General features: G+C 35.3%; 1 protein-coding gene across 6 annotated transcripts in view; it reads right to left on the bottom strand.

Annotated features, from left to right (window-relative positions):
* Positions 1 to 6,517: 6,517 nt before the first annotated feature.
* LOC108701467 (disintegrin and metalloproteinase domain-containing protein 23) overlaps positions 6,518 to 21,260 on the bottom strand; it is an 83,314-nt gene continuing 68,571 nt past the window's right edge. For 2 of the 6 annotated variants that reach the window (XM_041576238.1, XM_041576237.1), the window contains exons 25-26: positions 19,304 to 19,394; positions 9,146 to 9,285 (exon numbers count right to left, since the gene is read on the bottom strand). In XM_041576238.1, the coding sequence (XP_041432172.1) occupies positions 9,240 to 9,285; positions 19,304 to 19,394 (137 nt within the window). In that variant the 3' untranslated portion in view covers positions 9,146 to 9,239. Of the gene's footprint in view, positions 9,286 to 16,080; positions 16,172 to 19,303; positions 19,395 to 21,260 lie in introns of all 6 variants that reach the window. The other 4 variants (XM_041576235.1, XM_041576234.1, XM_041576236.1 and 1 more) reach the window with 3 other exon arrangements.

The following is a 21,260-nucleotide window of genomic DNA, read 5'->3' as shown; positions in this document are numbered from 1 at the left end:
ACAACTAAATCTATATGTATTTCTTTAACACAGCCATACATGATTACTCACACAGAGAAAATGGAATTTTGCAGGCAGCAGAAACAAGTTCTATATGTAGCTCACCCATGAGTGTGTCTTAGAAGTGTGTGTGTGTGTGTGTGTGTTTACTGCTGCAATTGTACTCAGGGCACCACTTAGGCTACATACAACTCCTGGCAACTCCCAGCCAATAGTGTTGTTACCTGCACCAATAACTGGAATCCAGGGCCAACTCTCACTGACTGTGCCCAACTGGTACCTGTCCAGACCCAATCCTGTATCGACCTCCCTGCCAGATGGGATTCCAGGAAAGAGCTTTGAGCCTTTTATAATAAAATACATTGGTTTTATATTACTTTGACCCTGGAAAGAGAAATAATCACCCAGGGCTTACTGAGGACCACATTAGGGGGCCCATTTACGAAGGGTCGAAATGAGTTTTTGAATTCAAAAACGTTGAATTTTGAAGTAATTTTTGGGTACTTCAACCATCGGAGTACTGTCTCTTTAAAAAACGTCAACTTCGACACTTCGCCACCTTAACCCTGCCAAATTGCTGTTTAGCCTATGGGGGACTTCCTATAACCTTTCTAGAGTGTTTGGCTAAGTTTTGAGTAGTCAAAGTATTTTTTTGTAAAATCGTTCAAATCCTTCGATTCGAACGATTTAATCGACCGGTCGAACGATTTTTACTTCGATCGAAAAAATACTTCAACTATCGAAGTATCAAATTCGATGGTCGAATTTCGAAGTTTTTTAACGACCCTTAGTAAATGTGTCCCTAGGTGTCCAAATAAAGGGGTTGCCTGCATAAAGGGACAGTTAAATTGTCAGGGTCTCTATGTTTATATCTGCATTAGGAAGAAGGGTAAACACACTACGTAAAGGTTTCTCATTATTTTCTAGTCTTATTTATATGCAGAATAAAGGTAGGCTAAAAAAGCTGCTGATTAGGCTCCAGTTTCCAACTGAAAATTGGCCAGATGTTGAAATCTTGTGGGGGCTAGGACCACATTGGTTTGTTGATGCAGTCCTCGCTCAATAGCTTACTGGGGGCCAGCATGAGTTAGTATGATATCACCCACATCAAGCTTGGTATATCATTGACAGATATGCTCTTTTGGTGACCTGGCCAAACAAGAATATCTTTAAATGTATGGCCTGATTTAGAGAAGAGACACACACATAGATTCGGGGAGATTTAGTCGCCCGGTGACAAATCCCCTCTTCTTCGGGCAACTTATCTCCCCGAAAAGCCTTCCCGTCTGCTAGAATCTAAATCACTGGTGGGATGGCACTCGGATCACTTAGTTTCCCGAAGTCGCCTTTGTTTTCCTCGTGAGGCAACTTTGGGGCGACTTTGGAAAACAAAACAGAGGATTAATTATATCTTAGTTTGGATCAAGCACAATCTATTATTTTATTATTACAGAGGAAATCAATTTTACACATTTGGATTATTTGTATAAAATGGAGTCATGGGAGATGCCATCCCGTAATTCTTAGCTTTCTGAATAACAAGTTTCCAGATAACGGATCCCATATCTGTACTACTGTATCAGTAGCAAACGCTTTCATACTGTAGGTAATTTGTTTAAAAAATTCTTGACTAGAATTTACCACTTCTATAAACTCTTTGCTTCAGTAAAATGAGAATGAAAACAAAACTCATTGTGGTTTATTGCACTGGGCCTAGAGTTGAAATCGGGTTTATTCCAATTTTATTTAGCCGCGATTACTAATATTAGCCGTGCAAATCGTTGCTAATATCTTGGAATTAAAAAAACAAGATTTGTAATGAATTACAAAAGTGTTTAGAAGAGAACTCTGAACAATTTGACGATAATTTATTTACATTATTTTTTTAGTGTTTTTCAAATATCTTAAAATCTTGGATACACAGCGAGAACTTTAGAACCACTATAGGTACAGTCTCTTTCAGTCATCCTTGCATTATTGTTCAGTCATTTTCTGTGAAATCTGTAACATTATAACATTTTTCTATGACTTGTCTCTACACTAGGAGGCCCTGTTTTTTATGCTTAGGACTATCTTACTCTCTTACTGTGACTTGGCTAGCACTGGACTTTCCTTGACTGAAGATCAAGGGACTTCCCAAGAAAGAACCTTAACCACCAGCAGTCAATGCTCAACGTAGGTTGTGGGACAAACACAGCACTTCTAGTCTGTTTTGGTAACTCCACTGATGTTTGTAACAAATGTCACCCCCACCCCTTTGTTCTCATAAATAAGTGCAGAGTCCTTGGCTTTATAGGTGTAGCTACGAAACAATATTCCAAGCAGATCATTCATACAATGCAAACATACATGAAATGAAACAGTAGAAGAGTTTTAAATCAGTCAGATTTTCATTGAAGCTTGATAATCGATGATTACGTTTGCAAAAGAGCATTAATGTGAAGCAAAAGTAAAGAAAAATAAAGGTGCACTTGAAAAGCCAAAGTTCTTACAAATTATTTTAGAAATGAAAGACAAAAACAGCATTAAGAGTAATCAAACATGGAAGAAAGCAACCCATGAATGAAAAGAAATTCAAGTATTTTTTGAACATTTACAGATATTTGTGCAATTCCCATTATTGCATAGTAAAGAAAAAATCATAAAATAAACTGCCATTTCTGATTGCCTTAGATTGCCTTGACATGCACTTATTGAAATTCTGATAAAAGCTGACCATTATCATATAGAATTAACTTGTTTCCATTGAGTCGTGCAGAAGAATTACAACACTGGCAAGGGTATTTAGAATAATAGTGAATGACTATAAGGTGTGCATATATATGTTTGACTCTAGGTTAACCAAAGAAGGGAAAGTGCCTACAGGGAACAGTGCTGTTTTATAACCTTTACCATTATTATCAACTTAACTGACTGCCATCAATAATGGTTTGTCCTATGATGTAGTAGATCAGAGTTTGGTTAATAGGAGCTTTTGTTTGGAACCCAGAAAACAGAAACATGCTCAGATTTAAAGACGTCCTCATGTGTATGAAAAGGATTACTTTAAAGTGACATACTCCTCCATACTTTTATCCACATGTATGGCATCTATCCAGTTGAGTAGACTATATACATTTTTCTTCTTAATCAGGGTAGCTGTTAAAAATTAGAAGCAATGGTTATGTTTTGTAAAATCATTATTTGTACAGGTATGTAATCAAAGTTTGGTCTATGAGAATAATCAAGGTTAAAATTATTAATGTTGCAATGAAATGTACCGTACATATATCAAAAGCTTTCATTGTTTTAATTGATGATGCTAACATCAGCTTCATATAATAAGCAAACATTTGATTAACGTAGGTAAAAATAAGTATTTAATGAGGGTACATATTCCGTTTTATCCCCTGCTATAAATGATTTTTAAAAACGTTTGTGAGAACTTCAAATCTTCTTTATCATAAACTAGAAATGAACATGTCACATGCTAAGTATCTTGTGCAGACCATTCAAGCTTGAGCAAAACTAACTGTACCTTTAATAAAGTTTTCATTTTCTAAGCAGCAATTCATGCTGGCCGGCAACAAGGAGAACAGTTAAAGCATTCTCACGGGGCCACAAGAAAAAGATTTGTTTTTATCTATCAGGGCAAACTGATACTCTGAACTTAATCATGTTACACAGTCAACACCCCATAATCTGGAGGACTAGAATGTTGGAAATTCACAAAATGGCAGAAAGATTGCGACTTGGACTTTCTGTTTTGGAAAAGAAATGTGCAATACCCTTTTTCAAGTTTTTGTCATCATCTTCCACTATGGCCTTGCATGCTATATATATATATATAAGGCACAAGGCCTCTTTCAGTGAACAACCGGAGCTCAACCCAAAATTATCACTTATCCTCAGTGTTGGCAGTCTTTAGACAGAAATCTAACTTTCACTAGGCAGGCTACGAAACTGAACATGCTAAACTTCAGCCTTCGGTAGTTTGCCCATAAATAAGGGGGTATAGACATGGGGTAGCTCTGCATTCAGTGTTGAAATGCTCCTACTGACAGTGTTTTTAGGCCACTATTCATTCCTTTGTTCAGAAACATATCAGGACAGCTACTAAGCTATAAAGTTTCAGTTCATGCAGCAACTTCTTGAGCTTTACTGTGGTCTATCATCTCCTTTCTGCAATTTGTAAAGTATTTTTCAAGCAGTGGAACTTTCTTGTTTACTTGAGTTTCAGGAAATGGAAATTTCAGTTTTGATTCTAGAATATTGCTTGCATAAAAATAATACCACGTTGAAATTTGTTTAGCGGCGTGACACTCATTTTGATAGTAGCTACACATACTTTAGGGCAGGTTAAGAATTTTGGATACTGAAGGACAAAATGTCCCTGTTAGATTTTTTCAAAGAAGATCAATGTGTGGATTCATCAGGATTTTTAATCAACTGCAATTGAATTATATTTCATCCTATGGTTACTATGGTTCATCTTACAGAAATATCCTGCTGATGTAGAATGTGGCTGAGGAAGAAAAAAACACTGTGTTTGCTAAAGTGGCAGAGAAAGTAAACACACTGCATTTAAATTAACACAATGCTATGAAAAACTATGAGAAATTTGGCATAATCATTTTGCTTGTCTCTATAATAGGGTTCCTATTTGTCCCTGTTTCCTGGGGACATGTCTAGTTTCAGAACCTTGGTCCCTGGGGAAAGATTTCCAACCACTTTCCTTAACACTTCAGTCAGAAGTAGCTGAAATGAGCAGTTTTCTTAAACTGTCCTATGCACATTTTCAGGTGCTTCTTCGGCATTGGTAATGTAATAAGCCAAAGAGTTGTACTTCGGATACAGCTGGACAACTACATTTTGCAAGTTGCCTACTATACTTTCAAGTCCATATTATAATTTAGTATACAATGCTCACTGTCTGCAGGGTCATATTTGCACAGATGTCTCAATAACTAATGTGGAAATGTATAGAGAACAATAAGAAAGCAGCTAGCAGTCCAATGCAGTTTTATACAATAATTAGGCTTTAGTCTTAGCCTGACAGTTATGACATGGCACAATGTTTTACAGGACTCAAAGAACTTTAAGACCAAAATAAAATACTATATATGTGTGTGTATGCTCATGATCCATGTATAGTTGTTTATATCAGCTTAATGTTAAAAATGGTTTCTTAAATGTGTGGTTCACCTATTAACTTTCAATATGTTATATCCTAGTAACTTTGCAATTGGTCACCATTATTTATTTTTTATAGTGTTGGAATTATGTCTTCCTCTATATATTTCCAGCTTTCAAATGGGGGCAACAGACCCTGACAGCTAAATATGATTGCTCTGTGAGGCTAGAATTGTATTGTTATAGTTACTTTTTATTCCTTATACTTCTATTCAGGCTCCCTCTTATTTATATTCCAGTCTTGCATTCAAACCACTGCCTGGTTGCTAAGGCAAACAAGACCCTAGCAAATGATAGCTGCTGAAATTCCAATTGGGAAAGCTGCTGAACACAAAGCTAAATAAATGATAACCCAAAAATAATAAAAAATGCAAAACAATTGCAAATTGACTCAGAATATCAATATCTACATCAAACTAAAAGTTAATGTAATGGTGAACAACCCCTTTAATCATTCTTTTTGCCAGTTTACATATTCTGTTACTTTTAATGATGGTCATTCCTCATAAAAAAATAGTATGATACTTTTCACTATATTGCCCCCAATGACTATACTAAGGGACATATTTATATCTGCAATACATTTTTTGTGCAGTTCACTGTAAATGGAATTATAATTATGTAGTTGCAGTTTTTAAACCAATGCTGAGTTCCCCTTTTGCGTATATTCCCGATTTAAAGGCTCAGGGTGTGCTATTTATGAGAGTACATATGTCAAACTTACTATCTTAATTTTAATAACTACACAGGTTCCCATGTAAGTTTACTAGACTTACATGGTGGTTTACACAATGTTTTACTTTTTAATTATGTATTATATATTAAAATTTGGTGCAGAAAACTGTATTTCTGTACTGCTTTTCTAAACATGCCACTTTGGGGAACATTTGCTAAAATTTAAACTGGGAAAGACTGTTATTTTTTTTTTACTGTTATTAAACCCTTTCCTGACTACCAGGAAAATATTCCCAACAGTCAGGAAATCATTTAATAAATTGAAAGATTGGTCAAAGCAGACAAATATTATCAGAGTGTGATTAACTGCTTTGGTCAAATACCATTCAGTCCTATGCAGTGTTAGTGCTTGATGAGAGTGCTGAGTTCTAACATCCCACTGAATCATTATTCCCACATAAGAGAATTTTTGGTTTGGAAAAGCAAAGCTTGGAGCTAGTGATAGCTAGTGATTAAAAGAAATACTAGTTTTAGTTAATAACCCCCTTAAAGTTGCAAGTTTCATGTACTGCACATAAACATCAGGACAGCACAGAAAATGTCTGGGGTTTGGGGAAGGATGACAGCAGAGTGCGGCAGCAATAGAACCTTAGCTGGTGCACATTTCAGGGGACAGGACCACTGGCCCAGGGTCTAAGGTTGGATATACACTTGATAAAGGGCACATTGCCCGAAACATGTAGTAGGAATAAAACACTATTTGCAGCAAGTTCTGCCTCTGTGCTCTTTCTCAGCAACCTACATGTTTAAGTCTAAGGTTGGATATATTTATATTTACTAGGTGGTGCATAATACACTCCAGTGAATTTAATTTTACTTGTCCTTTAAGGATTGATTCAAATTACAATTTTTAATCCATCTACATAGATTAAATTAGAAGTGGATTCATGGATTCACATTACAAGTTCTACATATCAGATTCATCATCGATTGTGCCATGTAATCCTAACTGGGTGAAAAAAATCTAAATCCTTCCCGTCCCTCCTGTCTACCTTTGTCATTTCCCGCAGGGATGGAGTAGCATGCATAATTAGATTCTATTTGTATAATTGTGGCTAGCCAAAACAGGATAATTGCATGTACATCAAATTTCCATGCAAGGCCAAGAGGATAAATGTGGTAACAGATTTGACTACTCTGATCTAGACTTAAAATATGACCATATTTCATTGCACAGATCCAAAAAAATCTGGTTCCATAGAATTCTGTATTGCTGGGATGGGCTCTGATTAATCTGAACAAATTACTTACCATTGAATTCCTAATATGCCACTGTCATTGGTTTATGTAGTGTGAGTAAAGCCTAATAACTTTTGATGAAAGATAGGTAGACTGCATGAAAAATACAGGCGATGTACTGTATCTGTTTAATAACAGGCTATGGGCTTAAATGACTAAAATAGTATTAAATCACACAGCCAGTATATAGCCAATATTTATAAATAAATGTAATATTCATAATAATATTGTCTGCATTTTATAATTATAATGTGTGATTACTGCAAATGTGCAGCTGAATATTACTGAATATTACTAAATTCTTCATAGTATTCTAGAGTAAGGGCAAACTGTCAGCCAGACCTATGTCTGTAAACTGTGTCTGTTATTATGTAGAGTATATTAAAAGAAGTCTTCAAATACAACCAGAAAGATGTTAAAGTCAGGTGCTACTGATATATACCCATAGCCAATATGGATATTTGAGTACATCTGAACAAAACAATTAAGGTGGCATAAAAATGCAATTCAGCATAGGACTGATAGGATGGTTTACAAGTATGATCCCTAATCACGGAATAAAAATATCATCTATACATAACAGTGTTAGTAAGGTGTAGACTTAGGAAGAAAAATTAAAAATGGCATAGACTTAATTATGTATAGGACCTTCCAGACAAAATATGTCCGTCTGTAAGATGCAGCAGTTTCAAAATATGATGGTTTTACTTATACATACTTTATTGACTTGTCTAGACTCTCTCTCTCTCTACATACTGTATATATATATATATATATATATATATATATATATATATATATATATATATATATATATAGACAAATAAGAGAAACAATTTTTCTTACTTAAACTTACTTACTTAAAATAAAACAATGTATTCCTAAAAGATTCATACATGCATGTGGGAAATGAACATTAAAAAAAAGACATGTGTATATAAGCTTGGCACTTCAGTGAATAATTTGAGTATGTAGCAAATTTTCTATTTTCATACATTATGTACAGGAACTCTCACGGCAGCAACAAAAAAGTTAATTTTAAAATTCCTAAATACATATCCATTTACATTATATACTTTAATAAAGGTGTTTTTTTTTTGGTTTCAAGCATACAAACCTCATATCACACTTGTTTTGTGCCAAAATTTCCTGCATTTACATGCTCAGTCTGCCTTAGTAATGTTTGCAAGCCCAGCAGCGTGCCTACCCTACATGCTAGAAAAAGTGAGGGGGCCAAAAAAAACTCATATATATATATATATATATGAAAAATCTTTTTTTTACATTTTCTTTTTTTATACATACACATAAAGATTTTGCTGTCAGAAAATCCTTTCCAACATCCAGTGTTAAGTCTTCTATTTTCATATGTACAAGTCCTTAACAAGTTGATCATTTTATGATTTCATCTCTCATGGCTTGGATTACAGAAGAGTGCGGGTTTCAGGGTCTTAGCTGTTTGGTGACTCAGTTGTTCCCTGAATCTTAAGAGATGACTGCAATGTTCTTTTATTAAAGTTACTTTTTGAGTCTCCTCATAAGGGTCCCATCTTCCATTCTTCATTCTCAAAGGTTGGCTCAATTTTTCCTTCTTTTTTTTTTCTTGTTTATTTGTAGCAATGTGCCATGCAGTTTTACCCTTTTCAAAATTTCATGCTACTGGATTTTATCAGTAATCGGTAAGAAAGGGTAAAAGTCATGCCGCAGTTTGAAGACACTCACTTGGTGCCAAACAGCAATCCTGCAAAATTTAGCTTTTATACTTGCTTAGGTTCTGTTGAAAAAGCTATTGCACTCAAATTTCCTTTTACTTTCTCTTTTATTAATTTAATAAAAACAATATTTTCTGTAGGCTGGATTTGATTTCAAGGAAACACTTTTGCTTGTGAGTTTTTGTTTCTAATATTCTGGAAAACACCTATGAGAATATTACTTCAAATCTCATATGACTTCAAAACCCAAGAAGCAGTTGATGTTTATGAGCATTTTGTAGATTGTAATGGATATAATGGGCATTTTTCATGGAAGTGCTCTCTGTGTTCATCCCACCAATTCGCCAGAAGTGCAGGAAGAAAATGTCCACCTGTGTGTTTTCATATTCCTGATTGTGATGGATCATATCTTCGCTTTTTGACATTTCTTGTCGATCACATCGAAGGAGTAAGAGAAGAGCATAGAAATCAATTAGTTATACACTGTATACAACTGATATCGAATTATGGCTTTACTCGTGACAAAGCAGAAAGGTCGCCAGGAAGCTTTTATTATCATTATTATTCATTTGAATATTATTTCATGAATCCATTTATATAATTACATTTATATTTGAAAACAAAGCTGAATCTGTTATGTGTACATATTTTAAATCCTAGTTTGGATTATGCAGTAAATGACACTTTATTAAGCAGTCGAAGACATTTGTCAATAATTTGTGGTTTCACCTGGTGAGCCCTTCTGTTGCCACAAGTAAAAGCAAATTGTAAGCTATAATATATTTACACCGATAGAAGGCACATTAAGGAGAAAGGACTCAGTTAGTGGTTAGTAGAATTAATGTGCAGAAGCATTTTTGTTAACAAATAAAGCGTGCTGATGCCCATTCTCCTTACAAAGTGTACGAAGTGTAACTTTATACTAAAATTTATCACAACATTACAAGGCAACAACAAACACAGGGTGCAACCTCCCCATAATCTGGCTTTATGTGGGGCATCAAGCAACGGGCTCATGCATTCAGTCTGGTTAACACTTGGCATATGCACCACTACCGCCAGCAAGTTGGCATGCAGAAACACAGAACAGTAGTTTTAAAATATGCATATGCAGCCTTGTGTTCTGTGAAACACTAGTGAATTATTGTAAAAAAAGAAAAGTAAACAGTGGTCTTTTGTATATATTCCAGTCCACAAGAAAGTCTGTTGAAAATATGCAAGATAAGTAGACTAATATTCAACACTAATCACTTTGGCACACTAATGGGTCTATTTATCATGCTGTGTAAAAAGTGGAGTGATACATTACCGGCAATGTTGTTTATAGCAACCAATCAGATCTTTACTTTTGATTTCTCACCGTTGATATCTAATTGTTAATTGGTTGCTCTGGGCAACATCACAGGTAATGCTTCACTCCACTTTTTACACAGCATGATAAATAGACCCCTAAATCATTGTCTAAAGTTAGAACATTTCTTAGGTTAAGAATACTGAATGTTATAGTTCAGAAACTGCCCACTATGGTGTAATAAAACTCCTGCAATGCACAAAAATCTGTCAAATCACCCACTTAAACATGCAGTAGAGATTAGGAATCATTTAAAATATCAATAATGAGAGTACTGGTCCTTCATGCTGAACCCTTTTCCCCCCTCACAGCAAAGAAACACCATTAACTATATTCTAAAATTATTGTAGGATCCAATATTCCTTTGCCTTTTGGCGTATTACCCAACATTAGCGAATTATATTATCCATACTAATTAAAAGATCAACAACTCCTTATATTTCAGAAGTGTGCTTAGTTCAGGGCAATACTTAAAATGGTGTGACTTTATGTTATCTTTCAGTACAGGCTGTAAAATAGTTAAATAATGTAAAAAGTCATCCACATTAATAAATTCAAGATGTGGCAATGACTTGAAGATATCTGTTGTATTATATAGCAGAAAGAAGTGTTTATCTATATGCAGAATGGCAATAAAAGTCACATGACAACAACTGCTAGTGCAGCAGGCAACCCTCATCTATAAGTACAATAAACTGACAGTAGTAAACATACAACTACTTTGAACTGCAAGAATAATGGGTATTGAGATTCACCACAAAACATGGTTATGGGGTTCTTCAAGATCCATGTGTTTGTGTCAATCCTAAGGCAAGGCCCTTATTTGTCAACTCTATGGAATGGGACTAGAAGGACCATATATCAGCCTTACGTACAACATATAAAAGCAGTAAAAAAACTGTAAAAACAGTTTTTGAGGGCATATTTTTTAAAAAAAATTCCCCACACCAAATAACAAGCTATTGGGGAAGGAGTGGCTATATATTAGGAAGGTGTGTTTTGAATGGTTTACTGGTATAAATGCTGACAATACTGTAAACATGTGGGGTTTTGCTACACTACATTCTAAGACAGAATTTAAACTGAGAATGGTTGATATAAATAATTGGGGTTGTTAGTGGATTTTTTGATTCATTGTCATTCATTTACATAACTCTAGCAAGTTACACAGAGCTTTGCAATTATTTTATACCCAACAGGTGTCTTCCAATAAATAAACGAGCAAGGATTATAGAAGAGAAGCAAAGGGCACTGTTTGCAGGAGCTTCCAATAATGAAAAGAATACCTCACTGTGTTTGATGCTTTGGACAGATTTGTCACATTAAAGTGTTATACTTTGTGAGACAGTCAACATTTCAAATATATTTTAAAGGGCTGTGTCAGTAATTAGGGTAAAGAGAAAAAATACAGACTAGTGTACCCAATGCAGTTATACGAATATCATCATCTGCCATGAGTAAAGTCAGAAATTCTCTAGGGAAGCATCTTCCTTTTTGGGGAATGCAGTGGTGAACAGATTTATGAAGGCTTAAAGAGAAATTCGCCCACTTGCATTCACAATTTATCTCCTCTCTATCACAGATATTACTATACAACTTGAAGATAAGTTGGTCAAAACCTTTAACTAAACTATAACAAGAAGATATATTTAAGCAGGTTTGAATCCCATCATGCTCGTGATTTATCCACTTCTGCTACTGTGACAGCATATGGAAATGGTACATATTGAAAGCAGGAGTTGAGAGACCCTGGCAGCGAAGACACAGGGGTAGTAAATTAATTTGTTCTCTGATAAAACAAACCATTTCACACTAAGGTTCCCATGTCAAATTCCATGGGCCATAAAAAGAAAATGAACCGGCACTACGGACTCCATGCAAGCGGGACAAGCCCTGCGTGTTTATTCAAGGTAACGTTTCGGGGGCGTGCCCCTTCATCAGACCAGCCTCGGGTCTGACGAAGGGGCACGCTCCTGAAATGTTACCTTGAATTAACAAGCAGGGCTTGTCCCGCTTGCATGGAGTCCGTAGTGCCGGTTCATTTTCTTTTTACTACTCATAATTGAGGGTGCCGACCCCTGTGACTGTGCACCGGACCTATTTAGGATCGAGAGACAGGGGTGTGCTGGTGGGTTCTTGTGTTTCAGACCAAATTCCATGGGCCATACATGAAATTGTCAGCCAAAACCCTTTACTGGTAAATACACGGGTACTTTACATGCATTAAACACAAATTACCCCAGTCACTTTTTACTTTAATTTACATAATTTTAAATATCCAATATTTCTCACTACAGAAATACTTTAATCAATATGTCCATTCATCAGAATCTGTTTTGCAATTGGAAGCTGGAGATCACTAATCTCATCTTTACAATAAGGATGGTGTTTATATTTGTAATTAAGGGAAAACAATAGGAAGGAAAATAGGATTAAACCCCTATGATTTCCCATTATAGTCTGATCACCCTAAAATGGCTGGAGCACTTTATCCAGCTTGACGGCAGATAAAAAGTGTGACTGCCATGATAAATGAATGACGATTGACTGGACTGCTTCAAAAAGTTGTGCTACAGAAGACCACACTTAATACTGACTCTCACTATATGCATATGCAAACACTATCAAAGGCACTTCCACATGAAACTAAAGTTGCTATTATTTTTCATATATTTCCCATCCGTCATAAACAACACATGCATTTCAAGCTGTGATCTAGGCCAGGCTAATTTGTTTGAGGTTCTGCTACAGCAAAATATTCTTTTATATAAACACCTCTACTGATGGCATGGTTGCAAAAGGTTACCATGGTTTATATCTATCAATTTTTATGTGAAAAAGATAAATGGCATTTTGGGTGGAAAGAGGAGAAGTTTTCTGTAAGCTGGAAGTAGATTTAAAAAAAGAATCTTTATTATTTAACAGCACATGTGATTATTAGCAACTGTGTTAAAAAATATGATAATTTCCAGTCAGGCTAGACACTCTGATTTCATATGATGTCTAATCATTATGTCTGCACTTTTAGAGAGGCATTGTCACTAAAATCTTTGGAACAACTAATACAAAAACAGTTAAAAAAATATGCTCATTTTATTTGCTACTCTTGCTAAAACTAATAATAAATTAGTTATTACTATTTAATTTAGCTAAGGACAGATCATTATCTGCCCCAGAACATGTGTAGCAGTCCATGTTTAACCCAGTCCCTTCCATTGAGGTCAATCTGTGACTTCGCTATTTCACTAAACTTTTATATTTCGCTAAACTGTCAATATTTTAGTATTTGATAATAATATAAGGAACAAGTCTAATCATGTATAGAAGTCTATTAGCACTTAGCATTTACTGGTCACCTGTATAAAATAATAAATCGTATTGGTTGCTGTGGGTTGCTGTGTCTTGTGTTTGATGGAAATGTGTATATCATTTCTAAATACTGTACTGGTATAAAGAATTTTTATGCTGGGAACCATATATTTCTGCACAGTTGCAGCTGCCACCTTGTGGAACTGTTTAGCACTTATGCTCATTGGTTCTAGAATACTGTGATCTACAGTAATGTCATAGCTGTTTCTAGCGCTGTATTCAGTGTACCGAATCATTTTCTGATATTTTTGGTAAGCAAAATGTACTTCTATATACTGCACTTTGTCAAATGTTCAAAGTATATAAATTATCACCTCAGCAAATATGTCACCATTTGAAACAAAATTCTGGTATTAGAGTTATTATAATGAAAAATATGCTAGAAGAAAACGTTAAAAAGTTCAGAGCACTGTGATGTGTGAAATGAAATAAAAAGACACTTGTTTTACTAAGGAAAGTGCTGGCCCAGGAATGCTTTATTCCAAATTTTGATTATATGATTGAGAATTGGCCGTGCACCCCTGAGATTGCTTGATTGGAGTGTGGATACTGAAGATATATGTGTGTGTGTGTTTATCAGTCCTGGATGTTGCACTCTCATACAAAAAAAACAACTGCCTGGGTGCTGGTCAAAATCATGTATCTGTACAATACCAAACAATACACAGACACTCAAAATAAAAACTCCTGTCCAGCAGCACACAGTAGAGCAACACAGTCCTATCAACAGCTGAGAGTGTTGTACTGGGGTTGGTGCCTGCATGGGACGAGGGCATTTAGAGTAGAAGGAAAGAAGGAAAGCAATATACAAAAGGAAAGGAGTGAAAAGTTTTAGATGGCAGGGAAAAGAAGATAACCAGAAGGAAATTGTGATGCATTGGAGCAAGGCAAAATAGAAAAGAAACAAGTAAGAAAAGGGCAAGAAGGTGGCTGAAGTGCATGACAAATGATGAGAGGAAAAATTAGAGAAAATGGAATGGAAGCTCTGCTGATCAGATTTCAGCAGTTGACAATTTGGCATGAATTGTATTTCACATTGTTGATGTTTACTTATAATGTACATGTCCTGCACTTTTCAGCCACTATACAGATTTCCATAAACTAGGGATGCACCAATTTTGATTCGGCCGAACCCCCGAATCCTTCGTGAAAGATTTGGCTGAATACGAATCTGAATTTGTATATGCAAATTAAGTGTGGGAAGGGGAAAATATTTTTTACTTCCTTGTTTTTGTGACAAAAAGTCACTCAATTACTCTCCCCGCCCCTAATTTGCTTATGCAAATTAGGAATCGGTTCAGCCGGGCAGAGGGATTCAACCGAATCCGAATCCTGCTGAAAAAGCCAAGTCCTGGCCAATTCCCAAACCGATTCCTGGATTCAGTGCATCCCTACCATTAACTCTAGATGGGAATAAAAGGAGAGATGGGGAGAAGAATAACGGTACAGTGGAAGAGGTAAAAAGCATCAGAAAGGACAACGACACAAAAGAAGGGAAAAGGGAAGGGTAGAGGGATAAGATTAAATACAAATAGGAGGCAAGGAAAGTCAGGCATAATAACAAACACATTGGAACAGAACATATCCTGTGCCTGCCCGAAGGCATCTAGTGTGATTGTAATGCTTTGTGTACCATTCGTATGTTCTGATATGCTCACTGACAAAACTTTGAGCATACATACTCTATGTGGTTATTACATGTATTGTGCCTAAATGTGCTTATCAAAAAAATTAGGATATATAAAGTACTCTGTGATTGGTCGAAGACAATAGAAGTATATATGTAAAATATATTGATTTGTAAAAGAAATTCTGTGGTGTTCTGTGACCCTAGATTTCTGTTTTAACACTTGGTTACCTTTATATAGAGCCACATGCTTCAGGGATTTACACTGCAGTAACCATCACCCACACAATGTAATGTTCTTAAAGGTTGTGTGACAGACAAAGCCATATATTTTTGCCATTGAACAGAATGGTGTGCACCTTCTCCATCTTTATATTGCACCAGCCCTGAATTACATACTTTCAACACAGTACCAAGACAGTCAGCTCTCAGTAAGAAGTACGTTTGTTCAGAAGCATATAAAATAACATATCACTAGAAAAATAGGTTGTCAAATTTCTTTTTTCAACTGGCTTTACCATATATTTTTGAATAATGAGCTAGCATGAATTACAGGTCAAGAACTGGATATTTCTTGATACAATATACTTCATCTACATGACCATGGTTATTATAGATGTAGCATCTCCTCGTGGCCCAAAGGACCTGTTTCGATACTTCTCATCTCTGTCTTTTCACCCAAGTTTTACATTTTGAAAACCAATATATGAGTTTTTGCGTGCTTTGCCATTTTCCCTTTCATATTAAAAATAATGCTGGCCCTACACAATGTCTGATAAAAACTTATTGTAGCAGAAACTCAAAACCTTGTGATATACAGTCAGCAGAAAGTAATGGCATAGCCATTGAAAAAAAAGACATGCGTTATTGCTTACTTAAAGCCCCATCCAGTCCCCCCAAGGACAATTGCTGCTACCAGGATGGCACCAGCGATAGAGCCTATTATAAGATTGGTTGCACTAGGACCTGTGGTGGAGTATGGGAAGAACAAAACATAAGAACCAACCAAAATGGGAGATGCAGTAAAAAATATATATATATATATATCAATATATAGTAAATATCTAGTGCTGTTGTGTGCTTGTTTTATATAATTTCAATTTACCAAATTTGTGGGTGGAGATCTTTTACAAAATGTTGCCTTGGGGCTTTCTCTACTAATCTCCAACTTTTTACCTTGAAATAAAGACATATAACAGATTGTCCTTGCCCCCTGTAGATGCAAACATTGTTGCTAATTGGATGTTTAGGAAAGATAAGCTCTTTGTATTCTTTACAGACACGGAACATACTGCTATGCTGACAAAATAATTACCGGACTATTAAAAAGACTTTCATTTAGTTTTAGCTAATTGGCCAGCCCACTTAACCTTTATAAAAACCTGTATTATAAGCAATTGACTTGACTACAATGCCCCTTATCTAAAGTTTTATGTATATTCTTATCGGTTGAAAAAGGTTCTGTAGGGACAATCAGCACATCTGAACCTACTCATCAGAACATTCCAAACATCAAAGACATCTAATTTGCCTCAAAAAGCAATCAGCAAAAATATAAGGCAGCTGGCAGGATTTTAAAAAGAAAAAAGGTGGCAATAGGGAAAAATGAGTGTGTGCAATTGAGAGAGAACTTGAATATAAGTGAATGGCCCTTATCTTCATTAACCCTATCATAGCACCTTGCCATAATTAAACTAAGCTAAAAAGCATTCTTTGCGTACAGAGATTCCATTTATTTAAGCTTGAGAACTGCTCAATGTTCACATGTTTCTTTTTTTATGGCCAGGTAAAAAATACTTACATTTTTTGTTTAGATACTATGAACAGCATATATGTTTTATAGTAGAGTGATGCATTTATTGGATACTTTTATTTTACCAAACTTCACTTTAATTTAATTATACTGTCAAACCACAGGCAGTAAGAAATGTTTTGTACTTTTAAACTTCAGTTAGTACAGAAGAAAAACTCCAAATATACAACCTATGAAGAATATTTTTATTCTCATGCATAGACAGTGTGTGGAAAGTGCTTGTGTTAAAGCAAGCAAATGGTGTCCTAAAACAATGAAAGGCTTTCAGAACTTACCTGATGTTGACTTAACTAGAACAAACCTTTGATTTATCAGAAAAGATTGAAAATAGAAACTTGATTTTGAGATACATTTTACCATATGCAACAAATGAAGGCCTTTAGAACACTAGTCCTCATTTATGCTCTAACTTCCCAGCACTGATGTTTTTATTTAAATACATTGATGTAAACCCATAAGTGTCTTGAGTCATTTTTGTGAATCTGTGTTCAAATGCATTATTTTAAACCTAAATAATCAATGTACTAAAATATAATCAAAAGAGGGCAATTACATTATTCAAGAAAAATGACTATTGAAAAGGTTGTGTGCATAGAACAGATAAGAGTTTTGCATCATTCCTAATGTGGGAAAACACTTTACACTTGGAGTTCTGGCTTAATTGCTGAAAAATATAGTAAAAGGCATTTACTATGTATCAACCTGGATTGCTGCATATAAAAAGTGTTTTGCATGGAGCGATCCCCATTTTTTTAGATGCTTTATCGCCCATGGGAGAGGCAATCTCCTGTGGGAAACAAAATGTTCCATACAATTGCCCTTAGGAACCTGAGTTTATGAATTAAGCTTTGCCTATGATTCTTCTCGGAACCAGTAAGTAAAATAGAAAGTGACTATAGGAAGTGGTTCCATTTAAAATGTGATCTGTCAAGCCATAGTGCTTGCTAAAGCATTCTTTAAGGGGAAGTAAAAGCTTTTGATTAAAAGAGAGGCTTCCTTTTAGCACTGCACTTCTTTTTCTTACACAGTTTATTAAATATAAAGTCTCATTCCCCCAAATCTCATTTGACAGCCTGTTCTACACTCTCTCCTCTCTGCAATTGGAGATAACTTTAACCAAGTATATATGGCACTCTGCAGTGATGTTATTGAAGGTTTGGCATCCACAGCAGAGAAGAGAGATCTTGGCTGCCAACTTTGTTGGCATTTTTTACTTTCCATTTGAGAAGGCCAGTCCTTTTTTGTAAACAGCAGCCCTTGGGGATAGCACTTATGCTCCTGTGAGACAGGCTTTTCTAAGAAAGCTTTAGCACAGACGTTATTGGAGAACTAAGGCTTCCTCACATATGTTGTTTCAAATAATTTTTATTTATCTGGTTTTAAAGAGGTTATCAGCCTAAAGCAGCACCTGTTACACAATAACGACAATATATCACTAGAACTACAAAGGACTACAAAAACCAAATTAATTGTGACGTATAGAACAGCACCTGCAGTACTACATGGAACAGTTAACTATGTTGTCATAGTTATGAACGTGAACAGTTACAATAACTGTAGAGTTCTGATTACCAATGAAAGCTTATGCCCAGACAAGTTAGTAAGAACAATACATATATTTGTGGTCAATGAACGGTGTTAAACACAGTCACATTTAACTAACTGGCTCATTGGTCCCATGTGTATTTTATACAGTTTTAATTGTGTATCTAAAACGTTTATTCCTCAATATAATATATACTGAGATTTACATATCTGCCACATATGGTAGTTTTCAATATGCTAATCCCACTTTTATTGTCCGTGTCATGATCTAATTCCTCAAATAAAATATTTTGCGAAACAATAAAAAAAAAAAAACAATTTTACATTTCTTCTAAAATATTGAATGTAAATAAAATAAGTCAAAAGAATGTGCTGTTTTATTTCAAGCAAAAATATTTCTGGTAGTGTAAGAATTTAATTTTAAGGCTGCATACCTAATTTGTATTGTTTTTATAGCAGGATTTAGAAAATAAAAACCGGTGACAAAATATATTGATCTGCGTGGGTCAATAAGGAAAAAGAACTAAAAAGTCATTTTATGCCCCACATTGTCCCAGACAGGAGAGGGTCAACACTGCATGAGCAAATCACATGACAAGAACACAGTCAAATCACATGACTATTACGGTCATCACCACATGACACAAAGCCAAAGGGACAATTACACAAAAGGCTCAGACACACAATATCATTTTACCTCACACACTAGGCACCAGATATAAAACTTGAAAAATGCTTACTCTATTCCCCACCCTGTGCCTCCAAATATCACCCCAAGAGCCAGAATGGTCCCTGCTACTGCACCTATAAGCCTGTTAGTGGCCATGCTCACTGTTTGGAGGGAAAAGGGAGATTATTTTAAGGTAATTCAAAACCTTTGGTAAATTATGTTTAAAATATAACTCCACAAGGGAAAAATCATTTTAGCATAAAAGTTGCTGTCTTTCCAGTAGTGAACAGTGCAATATGATCCATGTCAGAAAATAATTGACCATGACATTATTAATACACTTAAATACATTAACATGAAAAAGAAACATTCAGTGCAGAGAATATGCTATATATACACACAATTTAAAAAAAATGATAAATCTGGAGTTAGTGACAACATTCATAAGGTGAGTTATAGTTTAAATGTTTGCTGGTCTGATTTTTTCTCAAGCAGGGGAAATCATATGTAAAACAAACTAAAGCTAAAACTGAGTAATGCTTTTTGAAACTGTATGTTATCTTTAAGCATGGCACTGAGAAATTGATGAATTGCTAGTGTGGTGCCATTATTTAAAAAGGGATCCCGTCTGAAAACTGTGGGCCTGTTAGTATGACTTGTTGTAGGACAACTCCTGGTTGAGGCATAGGATACTTTTCAAAACACAATACTATGAGTTTGTTACAGAATGGTCAGTGGCTATTAAAGCAAATAAACCATTACCTTGCCTAAAAAAAAGGAATTAACCTGGGGTGATGAAAGCATAAATTTGCCCCTTTATAGATCCTTGGTAAGTCCTCACCTTGTATACTATTAAGGTTAGGGTTGTATTCAGTGGAGAAAAGAACATGGTGACTCTTTACAAGTATATAAGAGGACATTATAGACAGATAGGGGGATCTTTTTTCACATAAAAAACAAGGGATCCCTGCAACTACAGATAAAGGTGCTAAGGGTTGCAAAATCAATCCCCTCATCTACCAAGCAACTAAGTCTGATTGTTTGCAGTGTCTGCCCCTCATGAATACAGCAATGCCAAAACAGGCAATGTTATATTCATTGGGGAAGCACAGGTCTTTGCAATACATTCTGAAGTGCACAAACCTATGCAAACAGAGGCTGAGAGTGGAGCAGGTTGAAAAGTGCAAAGACCATGACATTTTACACTTGCTTTTTGCATCATTCCATTAATAGTGTCATATTATTTTTTATGAACATTTGAATATATTAAAAAATAGCCAAAACACAGATGGCAAGATATGTTCTTCACAGATTTTCAGGACAATCACTTAAATATGCATTTGTAGTGTAATGTCATTTATTGTGAATACACAATCACCACCCTTCACAATCTCCGATATCCAAGAGATACCCTACGTTAGTGAGACTGCATGTAAAATGGAAACTTAACATAAAGTCTAAATAGTGGTGGAATCTTTGGCTTTAAAGAAGGAGTCTTCGTCTGGTGTTTTTTTGCTGACCACATAACAGATGTATGGACTTGGTAGAATGGTTTAGGTTTGGTTTAACCCATGGGAAACATGTAAAGCCTAAAGCTGAAGAGGTATTGCAATATTATTAACATATTAATTAACAAAGGTAAAGAAATGACAATGGAGACAATGCTGCATCTGTTATTTTGTTTTGGAAAGAACAGTTGCTTCATATAGTATTTTCTTAAGAATGTTCAACGCTCTGATAACGTTTTATAAAGGCCTCCCTTTGGCGTTCTATGCTGACTAAACCATCCCCAGGGTCATATCTGGTAGAATAAAGGCCACATTCATAAGGCAAGAATGGGTATGGGAAGGTTATTAAAAACACAATAATACAAGACCTGGAATGATTACTTGAAGGTTTAAGCTACATAAAATTAAAATAGAAACAGCTGAAATAGTAATATGTTGGGATTTTAATCAAATTTAAGTAGAAATGTAATTTATTTAGAAAAAAAAACCCTGATTTCTATGAGTCCATAATAGTGAAAC

This window comes from Xenopus laevis, chromosome 9_10L (genome assembly GCF_017654675.1).
Source record: "Xenopus laevis strain J_2021 chromosome 9_10L, Xenopus_laevis_v10.1, whole genome shotgun sequence".
Classification (NCBI taxonomy): Eukaryota; Metazoa; Chordata; class Amphibia; order Anura; family Pipidae; genus Xenopus; species Xenopus laevis.
The sequence above is the reverse complement of the archived record's forward strand: the minus strand, read 5'-3'. Positions and strand labels throughout refer to the sequence as shown.